Source organism: Dendrobates tinctorius, unplaced genomic scaffold (assembly GCF_039654945.1).
Source record: "Dendrobates tinctorius isolate UK_male_01 unplaced genomic scaffold, ASM3965494v1 ptg000452l, whole genome shotgun sequence".
Taxonomy (NCBI): Eukaryota; Metazoa; Chordata; class Amphibia; order Anura; family Dendrobatidae; genus Dendrobates; species Dendrobates tinctorius.
The window spans coordinates 638,021-651,858 of NW_027362114.1; the positions used below are offsets into that span (position 1 = coordinate 638,021).

The following is a 13,838-nucleotide window of genomic DNA, read 5'->3' on the forward strand; positions in this document are numbered from 1 at the left end:
TGCGGGATGCTCTGACCAAGCAGACTCAGAGAGCAGGTACGGGCGGACTCTCGTATCACTTTTGCGGACATAGGAAAAGAGGCCCGCTTACGTGAACAGGAGCAGGGGGTGACAGTCCCAGTAAGGAAGGTCCAGAGGTGTGATGCAGCAGAGCAGTAAAGACTGTTGCTGAACCCCAATGGGTTGAAGAGATGAGAAAGGAGCTGTTGAATATTCAAGGGTTACTGGCTCAAGTGAAGGAGAAAGTTGAAATCGGTCAGTATGCAGCCGGGGGCCAAAGTGAAACAGAAGCCCGTAACGATGCCAGAAGGTTCCGCCGGCAGAGGCCCTTCGCTTGCTATAACTACGGAGAAGTGGGACATATGGCCAGGGAACGTCCACGGAGGAACGGGTCCCGGCCGCACCGTCCGTTAAACTAGAGGGCTCCGAGCCTGGGGGATGTCGCCCGGAACCAGAATGGAAAGGAAGGAGTAGTGAAAGTCCCACAAATCTGGGGTCTACGTGGCTGTTGGTCTGGGCCGAGTTAGATGGTCGAGCCGTGCTTTGCCTGGTAGATACTGGGTTCCAAGTGACCACGATGCCATGCCTGAAGGGTATTTCCGATGACACTTCCCAGAGCCTCTCCGGCCTGAGTGGGGCCCGGTAGTGAAGCTGACAGCGGCAAACCACTTGCCCATCCCGGTCGCATGGGTGGTGTGGATGCAGGTCTCCTTGTGAGGGAAAGATCTTGGACGGAAGGGTATAGTGCTGACACTGGGGGAAGCGTCACCCTGGGGATGAATATCCTGAAAGAGTTTGGAAAACTGCTCATCGATGAACCTTCTCATTTGTCTCTGAAACAGTGGAGTCCGCATACCCCCCAGTGACAAGTGTTTCAATGGTTAATTCGTACAGCTCAAGCTTAGGGAGGCCTCTAGTCAGGGGAAACATTAGAAAAAGTGGTTGTGCCGGCCTCCACTAAACTCACCCTACCACCAGGACAGATCATACTGACTGTCAGTCCGAGCACATGCCCCACTAGAGGGGGTAGAAGTACAGTTGGAACCCTCTGTAACAATTGCCTGCAGGACTCTTAGCGGCCCGGACACTGGCCATGGTGCGTGAAGGGACGGTTCCTGTATGCTGCGTTAATTTGACAGATCAGGAATTTGTCCTTCCACACAGGGGTGAAGTGGCACTGGTAGTGGGAATAACCTCAAGAAATTATACATCCACAGACCATACAGTTGGCAGTAAATCCAGAAAACCTGTGGTCGGTAAAGGTCACCACTTCTCCGACAGCCGAACCTCAATACATCCAGGAGGGTCGACGCATACTGGAACAGATGTGTGCCAAACTATCTGAACTCACCCCCACCAAGGTACAACAAGTGGAAGAGTTACTGCGGCGATACCAATCCATGTTCGCGAAACATGACGATGACTTTGGCTGCACTACAGCGATTACCCACAAAACACCAACGGGGGATACGGCACCCATTCAAGAATGTTATTGGCAGTTTCCCCCTCAGTTATATCAGGAAGTAAGAGAGATCTTCGGTCAGATGCTACAGGCGGGCGTCATCAGGGAGAGCCAAAGTCCGTGGGCATCCCCATTGTGCTGGTGCGAAAGAAGGACGGGACACTAAGGTTCTGTGTAGACTACTGTAAACTCAATGCCTGCACCGTGAGGGATTCATACCCTCTACTCCGGATTGAGGAATCTCTGTCTGTATTGGGGAAAGCCAAATTTTTCTCGAAGCTGGATCTCGCCAGTGGCTAATGGCTAGTGTACATATCGGAGAAGGACCAGGCAAAAATGGCCTTTATACTACCTATGGGCCTCTTTGAATTCAAAAGGATGCCATTTGGCCTGGCCAATGCCCCTGGTACGTTCCAACAACTGCTGGAGAGGTGCCTAGGTGATTTGAACTTTGAAGCCACACTCATTTACCTGGATGACATCATATTATATGCTGCCTCATTTGAAGATCACCTGCGGAGACTAGAGCAATTGCTGAGCTGTCTGCAGAAGTATGGACTGAAGGTGAAACCACAGCAATGCCACTTGTTCCAGACCCAGATAGAGTACCTAGGTCATGTTGTTTCATCTGAAGGAGTGAAGCAGTCATGGGAGGAAATCAAGGTAATTTAGGATTGGCCGACCACAGAGACCGTAAAAGATGTCTGAGCGTTCCTGGGACTGACGGGGTACTATCGTCGCTTCGTGAAGAACTTTGACCATGTGGTACAACCTCTGCTCAAGCTTCTGAAAGGGGTACTCCCGAATGTGATGGGTTAATCCATCTGTTGGGAGGAAAGGCAGGAGAAGGCTTTTCGTGACTTGAAGAAAGCGCTGACCGAAGCTGCGGTACTGTCCTATGCGGACTTCTCTATACTGTTCATTCTCCGCACCGACGGACTCTTGCACGGACTTGAGGCTGTGTTGTCACAGGTCCAGGATGGGAAGGAGGGTGATTGCCTATGCTAGTCAGTCCCTTCACGATTCCGAGCGCAACCCGGACAACTACTTTTCCTTCAAGCTCGAATTGTTGGCATTAGTGTGGGCTATGACGGAGAGATTTGCACACCATCAGGCTCTTCCGCCCCCTCTCCCTCAGGGTAGCGGTCATATACCGGCCCCCAGGCTCACCCACCCACTTCCTTGACCACTTTTCAGCCTGGCTGCCACACTTCATGTCCTCAGAACTACCAACCCTCATCCTGGGAGACTTCAACATCCCCATTAACAGCCCTAATTCCACATCTGCATCCCAGCTTCTATCACTAACCACCTCTCTAGGCCTCTCACAGCTTTCAACCTCTGAGACACATAAGGACGGTAACACCCTTGATCTGGTCTTCTGCCGGCTCTGTTCAATCTCCCACCTAAACAACTCACCGCTTCCACTCTCTGACCACAACATTCTCTCCTTCACGCTCACAAATCCTCGCCCACCCCAGCTCATTCCTACCTACCACACAGTCAGAAATCTACAAGCTATTAACCCTCAGACACTTTCAGATTCCCTACATTCATCTCTGTCCCCAATCTCCTCTCTTTCCTGTCCTAATCTGGCTGTTCATCACTACAATGACACTCTTAGAAGCACCCTTGACCAAGTAGCTCCCCTCACCCTCAGAACCTCCAAACACAGAGTAAAACAGCCCTGGCTCACATCGCAAACTCAACTTCTCCAGCGATGCTCCAGGAGTGCTGAACGCCTATGGAGAAAAACCCGCACACCAGAAGACTTCACTTCAAATTTATGTTAAGAACCTATAACGCTGCCCTTCACCTTGCCAAACAGACCTACTTCACCACCCTGATCTCCTCACTAGCCAACAACCCCAAGAAACTTTTTGACACTTTTCACTCCCTCCTCAGGCCAAAAGCACAAGCCCCTATCACAGACATTTGTGCTGATGACCTGGCCTCCCACTTTACAGAAAAAATAGATGATATCCGTCAAGAAATCTGCTCCCAACCACCAAGTGCTGTGACTCCCATCCCTTCCTACATCTCCCCTGGCTCACTCTCCACATTTGATCCCATCACAGAAGAAGAAGTCTCCAGACTTCTCTCTTCTTCTCGTCCGACTACATGCACTACCGACCCCATTCCCTCACATCTCCTCCAGTCTCTCTCTCCAGTCGTCACAACCCACCTAACTACAATCTTTAATCTCTCCCTCTCCTCGGGCATTTTCCCATCCTCCTTCAAACACGCCATCGTTACTCCATTACTGAAGAAACCTGCTCTCAGCCCATCCTGCACAAACAACTACAGACCAGTCTCCAATCTCCCCTTCATCTCTAAACTTTTGGAACGCCTAGTTTACTCCCGCCTTAGCCGTTACCTCTCCATTCACTCCCTTCTAGACCCTTCACAGTCCGGCTTCCGCCCCCTACATTCGACTGAAACTGCACTCATCAAAGTGACCAATGACCTTCTGACAGCAAAACGTAAAGGTGACCACTCTCTGCTCATTCTTCTTGACCTATCTGCAGCTTTCGATACTGTTGACCACCATCTCCTACTCTCTAGGCTCCAGTCACTAGGCATTAAGGACACTGCACTCTCCTGGTTCTCTTCCTATCTCTCTGACCGCTCCTTCAGTGTTTTGTTCTCTGGCTCCACGTCATCTCCTCTTCCTCTTGCTGTCGGGGTACCTCAGGGCTCAGTCCTTGGCCCCCTTCTTTTCTCTCTCTACACAGCCCCAATTGGACAGACCATCAGCAGATTTGGCTTTCAGTACCATCTTTATGCTGATGACACACAACTATACACGTCTTCCCCCGACCTTACCCCCGCTGTACTACAGAACGCCAGTGACTGTCTGTCCGCAGTCTCCAATATCATGTCCGCTCTCTATCTGAAACTCAACCTCTCCAAAACTGAACTACTTCTGCTCCCACCGTCTACTAACCTCCCTAAATCTGACATTTCCCTCTCCGTGGGTGGTACCACAATAACACCCCGGCAGCAGGTGCGCTGTCTGGGTGTTATGTTTGACACCAATCTCTCCTTCACATCCCATATACAATCCCTTGCCCGCTCTTGCCGCTTACACCTAAAGAACATCTCTAGAATCCGCCCTTTTCTCACTATGGAAACAACAAAAACCCTCACTGTTGCATTGATCCACTCTCGCCTGGATTACTGCAACGCTCTATTAATTGGCCTCCCCGTCACTCGACTATCCCCTCTCCAGTCCATACTTAATGCAGCGGCCAGGATCGTCCATCTGGGTAATCGGTACTCGGACGCGTCCGCTCTTCGCCAGTCCTTACATTGGCTGCCCATTCATTATAGGATCCAATTCAAAGTACTTGTTCTCACCCACAAAGCTCTCCACAGTGCGGCACCCCCTTACATCTCTTCTCTCATTTCTGTCTATCGGCCTAGCCGATCGCTGCGCTCTGCAAACGACTTTCGACTAACCTCTGCACTAATCCGTACTTCCCACTCCCGACTCCAAGACTTCTCCCGTGCTGCTCCTATCCTCTGGAATGCTCTACCCCAAGAAATCAGGACTATCCACAATTTGCATAGTTTTAGGCGCTCCCTCAAAACACACCTGTTCAGAGCGGCCTATCACATTCACTAATCAAAGTCATTCTCTGTGTAAGTGTGCGTGTGTAGCCCATTCACTATCTCCATCCATCCTTCACTCCCGCAAGATGGCTGGACCTTCATTGTAAATACACCATTGTAAATACACACCTGTACTCTGTATCTACCTCACCTCATTGTAGATTGTAAGCTCTCACGAGCAGGGTCGTCTTATTTCGTCTTATTTTGCTTTAATTATTGTATTGTTAGCGTTGTTACTTATGACTTGTGTTTTGAAACTGTTAAACTGTAAAGCGCTGCGGAATATGTTGGCGCTATATAAATAAAGATTATTATTATTATTATTAATACCTGTCTGGCTCGGAGGTGTTGGTGCGCACCGATAATCTATTAGCACATCTGGAGAACGCCAAGTTATGGGGCTCTGGAACAGCGCTCGGTGGCCCGGATGGCGAAGGTCTGATATAGAATCGCTTACGGGGGGGGGGGGGGTGGAGAATACCCACACCAACACCCTATCCAGAGCAAAGCATGCGACACCTGGAAAGAGTAAAGATGAGATGCTAGAGGAGGAGATTCCCCGGTTTCGGAAGACCGCTGGGAGGGTGGTGGCCACGCTGGACCAGATACGGACCCCCCACCATGAAGGAGTATTGGGAAAATCTCAGGATAAGTGGGTCCGGTTGCAGCAGGAAGACCGTGAACTTGCCCTGCTTAGACAATGGGTGACACTGAAGAAGCTGCCCAATCAAGAACACTGAAGATAATCTGGCAGTAGGAGCACCTCCAGATGAGAAACGGGCTGTTATATGGGAACGTTCAACTGCAAAAAGAGTTAGGAGCCTCCTGGTAGGTGGTGATTCCGGCGACAGTGCTGTCTACAGTGGCCGCTGAATCTCATGAAAAATTAGCTCACTTCAGTAATGAAAAAACTTTCCAGTGGCTACAGCGGTTTGTCTACCACCCTCGGTTAAGAACAGTGGTTGAAGAGGCTTGCAGTCTCTGCCGGGCATGTGAGTTGGCCAAATCCCCAGAAAAGAGAGCTCCTACACAAACTGTAGCAACATCAGCCCCCCAGGAGATGTTGACTATCGACTACTTGACCATCGGGCCAGCACACCAAGGATGCGACCACTGTCTAGTGATGATAGATCAAATGGATGCCCACAGCGGATCCATTCTGATCAAGGAACCTGTTTCTTGGGAAGAGTAATGGATGAGCTAAAATAGATCTATCAGCTTGACAGGTCTCATAGCACACCGTACCACCCTCAGGGAAACGGGGCCTGTGAACGGTTTAACCATATTCTAATCAAAATGTTAAGGACCCTGGAAGACGATAGGAAGGCTCGGTGGCCCGAGTACGTGTCTGAGCTTGTGTGGATCTACAATAATCGAGTCCATCAAACCACCGGTTACACGCCCTACTCCTTGTTGTTTGGCCGAACAGGAAAGACGTCACGGAACTAGAGCTGGACCCGATGGAGGACTACCCACAGACGGGGGAGTCTTCCTGGATCTGAGAACATCAAAACCCACTTAACACCAGACACTATATCCAGAATGAATAAAACTTGGGATACAATGGTAGAAGCATGTTATGTACATGTCCTATTCTAGGGGGGTGGCCGTTATGATACATGGATCTTTGAGATGGTCGGTTCACATGGTCAAGAGGGACCCGAAGGGCAGATTTATTTTTATATACAGTATGCATTTATAGATATGGTACCTTATGTACTACTCAATATTTATAATCTGCCACCGGCTAAAATGGATGTAGTCCAACAGGCTGCAATTTTTGTATCACAGTATCCTGATGCCAAGATGTTATGTCTGGGTGATTTTAATATGTTTCTTAACACCTACTTGGATGAATGAGTGCTGCCACACTCTAGGCCTAGTAATCAGGACACTACTGTGTTAGATGCTTTCATAACAGAGATGGGCTGGATTAATTTGTGGAGATAGCAGAATCCTCTTAAGAAAGAATTCTCCTGTTATACGCCATCTGTTCACTGTTTATCCAGAATTGATCATGCATTTGGGAATAATGCTGTATTATCGGATCTGCGTGAAACTGAGTACTTTCCTAGGGCAGTATCAGCCCATGCTCCATTGGTGATGTGCCTTCATCTAGGTGGCCCTAACAGACCTAAGAGGCTCCGCATACATCTGTTTTGGCTCTCCCTCATAGGGGAACAAGACAGAATAATAGACCAATTAGAGGTATTTAGACTATGCTTATTTCCCTGACAGATTGCTAGTGTGGGATACACTTAAAGCATAATTGAGGGGATGTGTCAGGTCCACGATTTCATATATTAAAAGGAAATCCTGTATTGGGGAGCAGAGACTTGCTGAGGAGTGTAAATTATTGGACGCTGAGTATATCAATAACCCCTCTGATGATACTTTACATCGGTGGCTTGGGAAGGGGAGGATTTGATACAATTACAGGATAAAGCCCAGAGAAGACTTTTTTTCTCTAAACAAACTCATATTGAATTGAATAACCAATTGTGTAAATTCTTAGCATACGTAGTCCAACAATATCAAATGTCTCCATCCATTCTGACCATTAATACAAGAGAGGGAACTCCGCTACTTAAATCTGACCAAATCGCAGACAGATGTGAAGAATACTTTAGAGTTATATGACTCTCAACTGAATCCCACTATAGAAGAGATTGATGAGGACTTGGACCATATAGAATTTCCTAAACTTTCTGGTGAGGATCGGGCGTTCTTGGATAGAGATATCACGTTGGAGGAAATTCGGGAAGCCGCCATGTCTCTCTCCAATGGGAACACTCCGAGCCCTGATGGCATGCCCATAGAACTATATAAAAGATACATCGATCAGACAGGGCCGGGTCTGCTGCAAACCCTCTCCGAAGCACTTGTAAAACACTCACTTCCCCAATCCTTTTATGATGCCACTGTAGAGGTAATTCCAAAGCCAGATAAACCTTCTGAGGAGTGTGGTGCTTATCGCCCTATATCCCTGCTTAATACAGACTATAAAATACTCACTAAACTTATAGCTAATAGAAAGCGGTAATACTAAGCATTGTACACGAAGATCAATCCGGCTTCATGCCAGGAAGATCCACTTCCTCTAATGTTAGAAGGGTACAGGTTCTAACGCAGATAGGCCACAAATATAGGAAACCTCGGGCGATAGCCTCTTTAGATACAGCCAAGGCTTTTCATTCATTGGAGTGGAAATTTTTGCAACTTGTGCTTCTGAAATTTGGCTTCTCTGACAAATTTTGCAAGTGGATTGAATGACTCTCTTACATGCCGAGAGCGAATATACTTGTTAATGGCTCGCTATCGGAGTATTTTAATCTGGGTAGAGGGACTAGACAGGGCCGCCCACTATCCCCAATGCTCTTTGCCCTCGCGATTGAACCAATTGCACTTAGGCCTCTTTCACACTTCAGTTTTTTGCATCAGTTCAAATCCGCCAGAAAGTCAGACAAGCGGATCCGCTCTCAACTGATGTGAACCGATGCCACAGGATCCGTTTTCAGACGGATCCTGAAAATGAGGAAATTTAAAGGAGAGGGAGAGGGAGAGGGAGAGGGAGAGGGAGAGGGAGAGGGAGAGGGAGAGGGAGAGGGAGATTTTTTGTCCATCCAGAAAGAATTTCGGGTTAAATGAGTGTCTGGAGGATCCGCCAGAGAAAAAAACGTTGCAAGCTCAGTTTTGAAATCTTTGAGGATGGTGATGGACAGAAACTTTTGGCGGATCCTCCAAAAAAACGGATACAACGGGCAGCAATCCGTCACAATCCGCCATTAATGAAAGTCAATGGGGAAAAAAACGGATCCTCAAAAGAAAATTGAGGATCCGTTTTTTTTCAAAACCTGGCGGATTGTGACTGATTGTAAAAAACTGAAGTGTGAAAGAGGCCTTAGGATTAGACAAGATCTTTTGGTGGAAGGAATTAATGTTAATTCTAGGGTGGACAAGGTGGGATTATATGCTGATGATCTGGTACTCTTTCTAGTTAAAATAGAGCAATCTCTTCCAAGAGCAATTCACCTCATCAATCGTTTTGGAGAATTGTCAGGTCTTAGGTTGAGTTCACACGTGGCGTTTTTTTCGCGTTTCCGCGGCGGTTTTAACCGCGCGATTTTGCCGCGAAAAATAAGCATCCCATGCATTCCTATGGGATTCCGCAATGCTGTGCTAATGCTGCGGTTTTTACCGCGGCGAAATCACTTCGCGGTAATAACCGCAGCATGCTCATTAATTTTGCGGAATCGCGGCGATCCCGCACCCGTAGGAATGCATTGTTCCGCTTACTTCCCGCATGTGGCTGTGCACACCATACCAACATTAAGCAGAACAATTGCAGATGGAACCCATGGTCCGGAGGAGAGGAGAATGTCCTCCGGGCTTTGGGTACCATATCACTGTAAAAAATAGAATTTAAAATAAAAAATATTGTTATTCTCACCTTCCGACGTCCCGTGCAGCCCTCCCGCCTCTCTCCACGGTCCCAGTAATCCTTTGCAAAAATGCCCGCGATGGCGTCCGTTCTCGCGGGATCGCGAAGTCTCGCGGTAATTCGCGCGACATCATCGCGAATTACCGCGAGACGTTACGATCCCGCGAGAACGGACGCCATCGCGGGCATTTTTGCAAAGGATTACTGGGAAGTCTGCGCGGGACGTCGGAAGGTAAGAATAAATACCATTTTTTATTTTTTTTTATTATTTTTTACATTTTATCTTTTACTACTGATGCTGCATTGGCGGCCTCAGTAGTAAAAAGTTGGTTACACTTGTCAAACACAGTGTTTGACGAGTGTGACCAACCTGTCAATCAGTTCTCCAAGCGATGCTCCAGATCGCTTGGAAAACGCTAGCATTTTGCAAGCTAATTACGCTTGCAAAATGCTAGTTTTTCCGCGGGAATTTAAAATGCGATTTTCCCGCTGAATGGAATTCCGGAATTCTCGCGGTAATTTCCACGAGAGTTCCGGTACGTGTGAACTTAGCCTTAAAATTAATTGGAGTAAATCTGTGGTCATGCCGCTAGTCGATATCATAACCGTACGATATAATTCCTTATGAAAACATATTATATAGACACAGAAGATGTCCCTAGAAGTTCCATAGGATTCGGGAATGGTGGTGTATCTCACCCTTGTCACACTTGGCTCCTAATGCCATGGTCTCCTCCATCTCGCGATACAATCCCTGATGTATATCCCTTCCAGAGTATGAAAGTGACGATATGTGTGGGCTTGGGAATATGTGTATAACCTGACCTGGTACGAGCTCATAACATAATAATGGACCTGTTGGTTAGGAGGAGCAATGCTTTATAGAGCACATTATGGTGAATGCTGTCTCATTCGTTTTATTACTGAAAGTGTGATATTATATCTGTGTCACTGTGGATGGAGATTATACGGATTATTCTGATCTTACACTGCATTGTCATATGTCTGTCATCTTATTTTGTGGAATCTTTCAATAAAAAGAGTTTAAAAAAAGAAATAATCCGTCACTATATGGAAAACAGAGTCACTGCACAATGTTAGGTATGTCAGGACCTTAACAATTTTATTGTACATACTCGTACATACATACACACAGGGTCGGACTGGCCTGGGGGGTATCGGGGAAATCCCCAGTGGGCCCTTGGTTGTGGGAAGGAAAGGAGGAGAAGAAGAGAAGAAGAAAAAAAGAAAAAAAAAAGTCTGCAGTTTTTAGGGGTGCGGGCCCTTTAAAAGCACGGGCAGAGTATGTGCAGGGGTGCGTGCACGCAGCGGTCATTACATGAACCACTGCCGAGCGTCTTGATCAATACTGAAGAGTGTGCGCCCGTCGTCACCGGCGTATGACATCAGTGTCATTCAGCGCCGGCCTCTGCTATGTCGGCGGCCATTTTACTTTGTGCGCTCTGGACCTGAGGACGCTGTACAGCGCTGGAAGCGCAGGAAGGTAAGAGGAATCTTTTTTTTTTTGTCCCCTCTCTCTGTACATAAAGCCAGGACAAAGGGCAGGGATGGAGACACATGCGGGGGCCACGGGAGGCAGACACATGCGGGGGCCACGGGAGGCAGACACATGCGGGGGCCACGGGAGGCAGACACATGCGGGGGCCACGGGAGGCAGACACATGCGGGGGCCACGGGAGGCAGACACATGCGGGGGCCACGGGAGGCAGACACATGCGGGGGCCACGGGAGGCAGACACATGCGGGGGCCACGGGAGGCAGACACATGCGGGGGCCACGGGAGGCAGACACATGCGGGGGCCACGGGAGGCAGACACATGCGGGGGCCACGGGAGGCAGACACATGCGGGGGCCACGGGAGGCAGACACATGCGGGGGCCACGGGAGGCAGACACATGCGGGGGCCACGGGAGGCAGACACATGCGGGGGCCACGGGAGGCAGACACATGCGGGGGCCACGGGAGGCAGACACATGCGGGGGCCACGGGAGGCAGACACATGCGGGGGCCACGGGAGGCAGACACATGCGGGGGCCACGGGAGGCAGACACATGCGGGGGCCACGGGAGGCAGACACATGCGGGGGCCACGGGAGGCAGACACATGCGGGGGCCACGGGAGGCAGACACATGCGGGGGCCACGGGAGGCAGACACATGCGGGGGCCACGGGAGGCAGACACATGCGGGGGCCACGGGAGGCAGACACATGCGGGGGCCACGGGAGGCAGACACATGCGGGGGCCACGGGAGGCAGACACATGCGGGGGCCACGGGAGGCAGACACATGCGGGGGCCACGGGAGGCAGACACATGCGGGGGCCACGGGAGGCAGACACATGCGGGGGCCACGGGAGGCAGACACATGCGGGGGCCACGGGAGGCAGACACATGCGGGGGCCACGGGAGGCAGACACATGCGGGGGCCACGGGAGGCAGACACATGCGGGGGCCACGGGAGGCAGACACATGCGGGGGCCACGGGAGGCAGACACATGCGGGGGCCACGGGAGGCAGACACATGCGGGGGCCACGGGAGGCAGACACATGCGGGGGCCACGGGAGGCAGACACATGCGGGGGCCACGGGAGGCAGACACATGCGGGGGCCACGGGAGGCAGACACATGCGGGGGCCACGGGAGGCAGACACATGCGGGGGCCACGGGAGGCAGACACATGCGGGGGCCACGGGAGGCAGACACATGCGGGGGCCACGGGAGGCAGACACATGCGGGGGCCACGGGAGGCAGACACATGCGGGGGCCACGGGAGGCAGACACATGCGGGGGCCACGGGAGGCAGACACATGCGGGGGCCACGGGAGGCAGACACATGCGGGGGCCACGGGAGGCAGACACATGCGGGGGCCACGGGAGGCAGACACATGCGGGGGCCACGGGAGGCAGACACATGCGGGGGCCACGGGAGGCAGACACATGCGGGGGCCACGGGAGGCAGACACATGCGGGGGCCACGGGAGGCAGACACATGCGGGGGCCACGGGAGGCAGACACATGCGGGGGCCACGGGAGGCAGACACATGCGGGGGCCACGGGAGGCAGACACATGCGGGGGCCACGGGAGGCAGACACATGCGGGGGCCACGGGAGGCAGACACATGCGGGGGCCACGGGAGGCAGACACATGCGGGGGCCACGGGAGGCAGACACATGCGGGGGCCACGGGAGGCAGACACATGCGGGGGCCACGGGAGGCAGACACATGCGGGGGCCACGGGAGGCAGACACATGCGGGGGCCACGGGAGGCAGACACATGCGGGGGCCACGGGAGGCAGACACATGCGGGGGCCACGGGAGGCAGACACATGCGGGGGCCACGGGAGGCAGACACATGCGGGGGGCCGGGAGGCAGACACATGGGGGGGCCGGGAGGGAGACACATTGGGGGGCCAGGAGGGAGACACATTGGGGGGCCAGGAGGGAGACACATTGGGGGGCCAGGAGGGAGACACATGGGGGCCCAGGAGGGAGACATGGGCTAGGATGGATATATATGGGGGGTAGGACAAAAGACCAAGAAGCATATATATGGGGGTTCAGGATGCACATATATGGTGGTCCAGGATTCATATATATGGGGAGCCAGGAAAAGGGACCAGGAAGGATATATGGGGGTCCAGGAAAGGTATATGGGAGACACAGGATAAAACACATATACAGTTGCGGCCAAAAGTATTGACACCCCTGCAATTTTGTCAGATAATACTCAGTTTCTTCCTGAAAATGATTGCAAACACAGATTCTTTGTTATTATTATCTTCATTTAATTTGTCTTAAATGAAAAAACACAAAAGAGAATGACGCAAAAAGCAAAACATTGATCATTTCACACAAAACTTCAAAAATGGGCCAGACAAAAGTATTGGCACCCTCAGCCTAATACTTGGTTGCACAACCTTTAGCCAAAATAACTGCGACCAACCGCTTCCGGTAACCATCAATGAGTTTCTTACAATGCTCTGCTGGAATTTTAGACCATTCTTCTTTGGCAAACTGCTCCAGGTCCCTGATATTAGAAGGGTGCCTTCTCCAAACTGCCATTTTTAGATCTCTCCACAGGTGTTCTATGGGATTCAGGTCTGGACTCATTGCTGGCCACCTTAAAAGTCTCCAGTGCTTCCTCTCAAACCATTTTCTAGTGCTTTTTGAAGTGTGTTTTGGGTCATTGTCCTGCTGGAAGACCCATGACCTCTGAGGGAGACCCAACTTTCTCACACTGGGCCCTACATTATGCTGCAAAATTTGTTGGTAGTCTTCAGACTTCATAATGCCATGCACA

At 50.9% G+C, this 13,838-nt stretch overlaps 2 protein-coding genes across 2 annotated transcripts in view; one reads left to right on the plus strand and one right to left on the minus strand.

The window, feature by feature from the left end:
* The window catches only part of LOC141077448 (oocyte zinc finger protein XlCOF7.1-like), a 57,986-nt gene that overhangs the window by 23,661 nt on the left and 20,487 nt on the right, over window positions 1–13,838 (minus strand). The window lies entirely within an intron of this gene.
* The window catches only part of LOC141077449 (uncharacterized), a gene marked incomplete at its 3' end in the record, with an annotated part of 66,398 nt that continues 54,358 nt past the window's right edge, over window positions 1,799–13,838 (plus strand). The window contains exons 1-3 of the mRNA XM_073564396.1: window positions 1,799–1,868; window positions 1,971–2,125; window positions 7,686–8,006. Coding sequence (XP_073420497.1) covers window positions 1,799–1,868; window positions 1,971–2,125; window positions 7,686–8,006 — 546 coding nt within the window. The remainder of the gene's footprint in view (window positions 1,869–1,970; window positions 2,126–7,685; window positions 8,007–13,838) is intronic.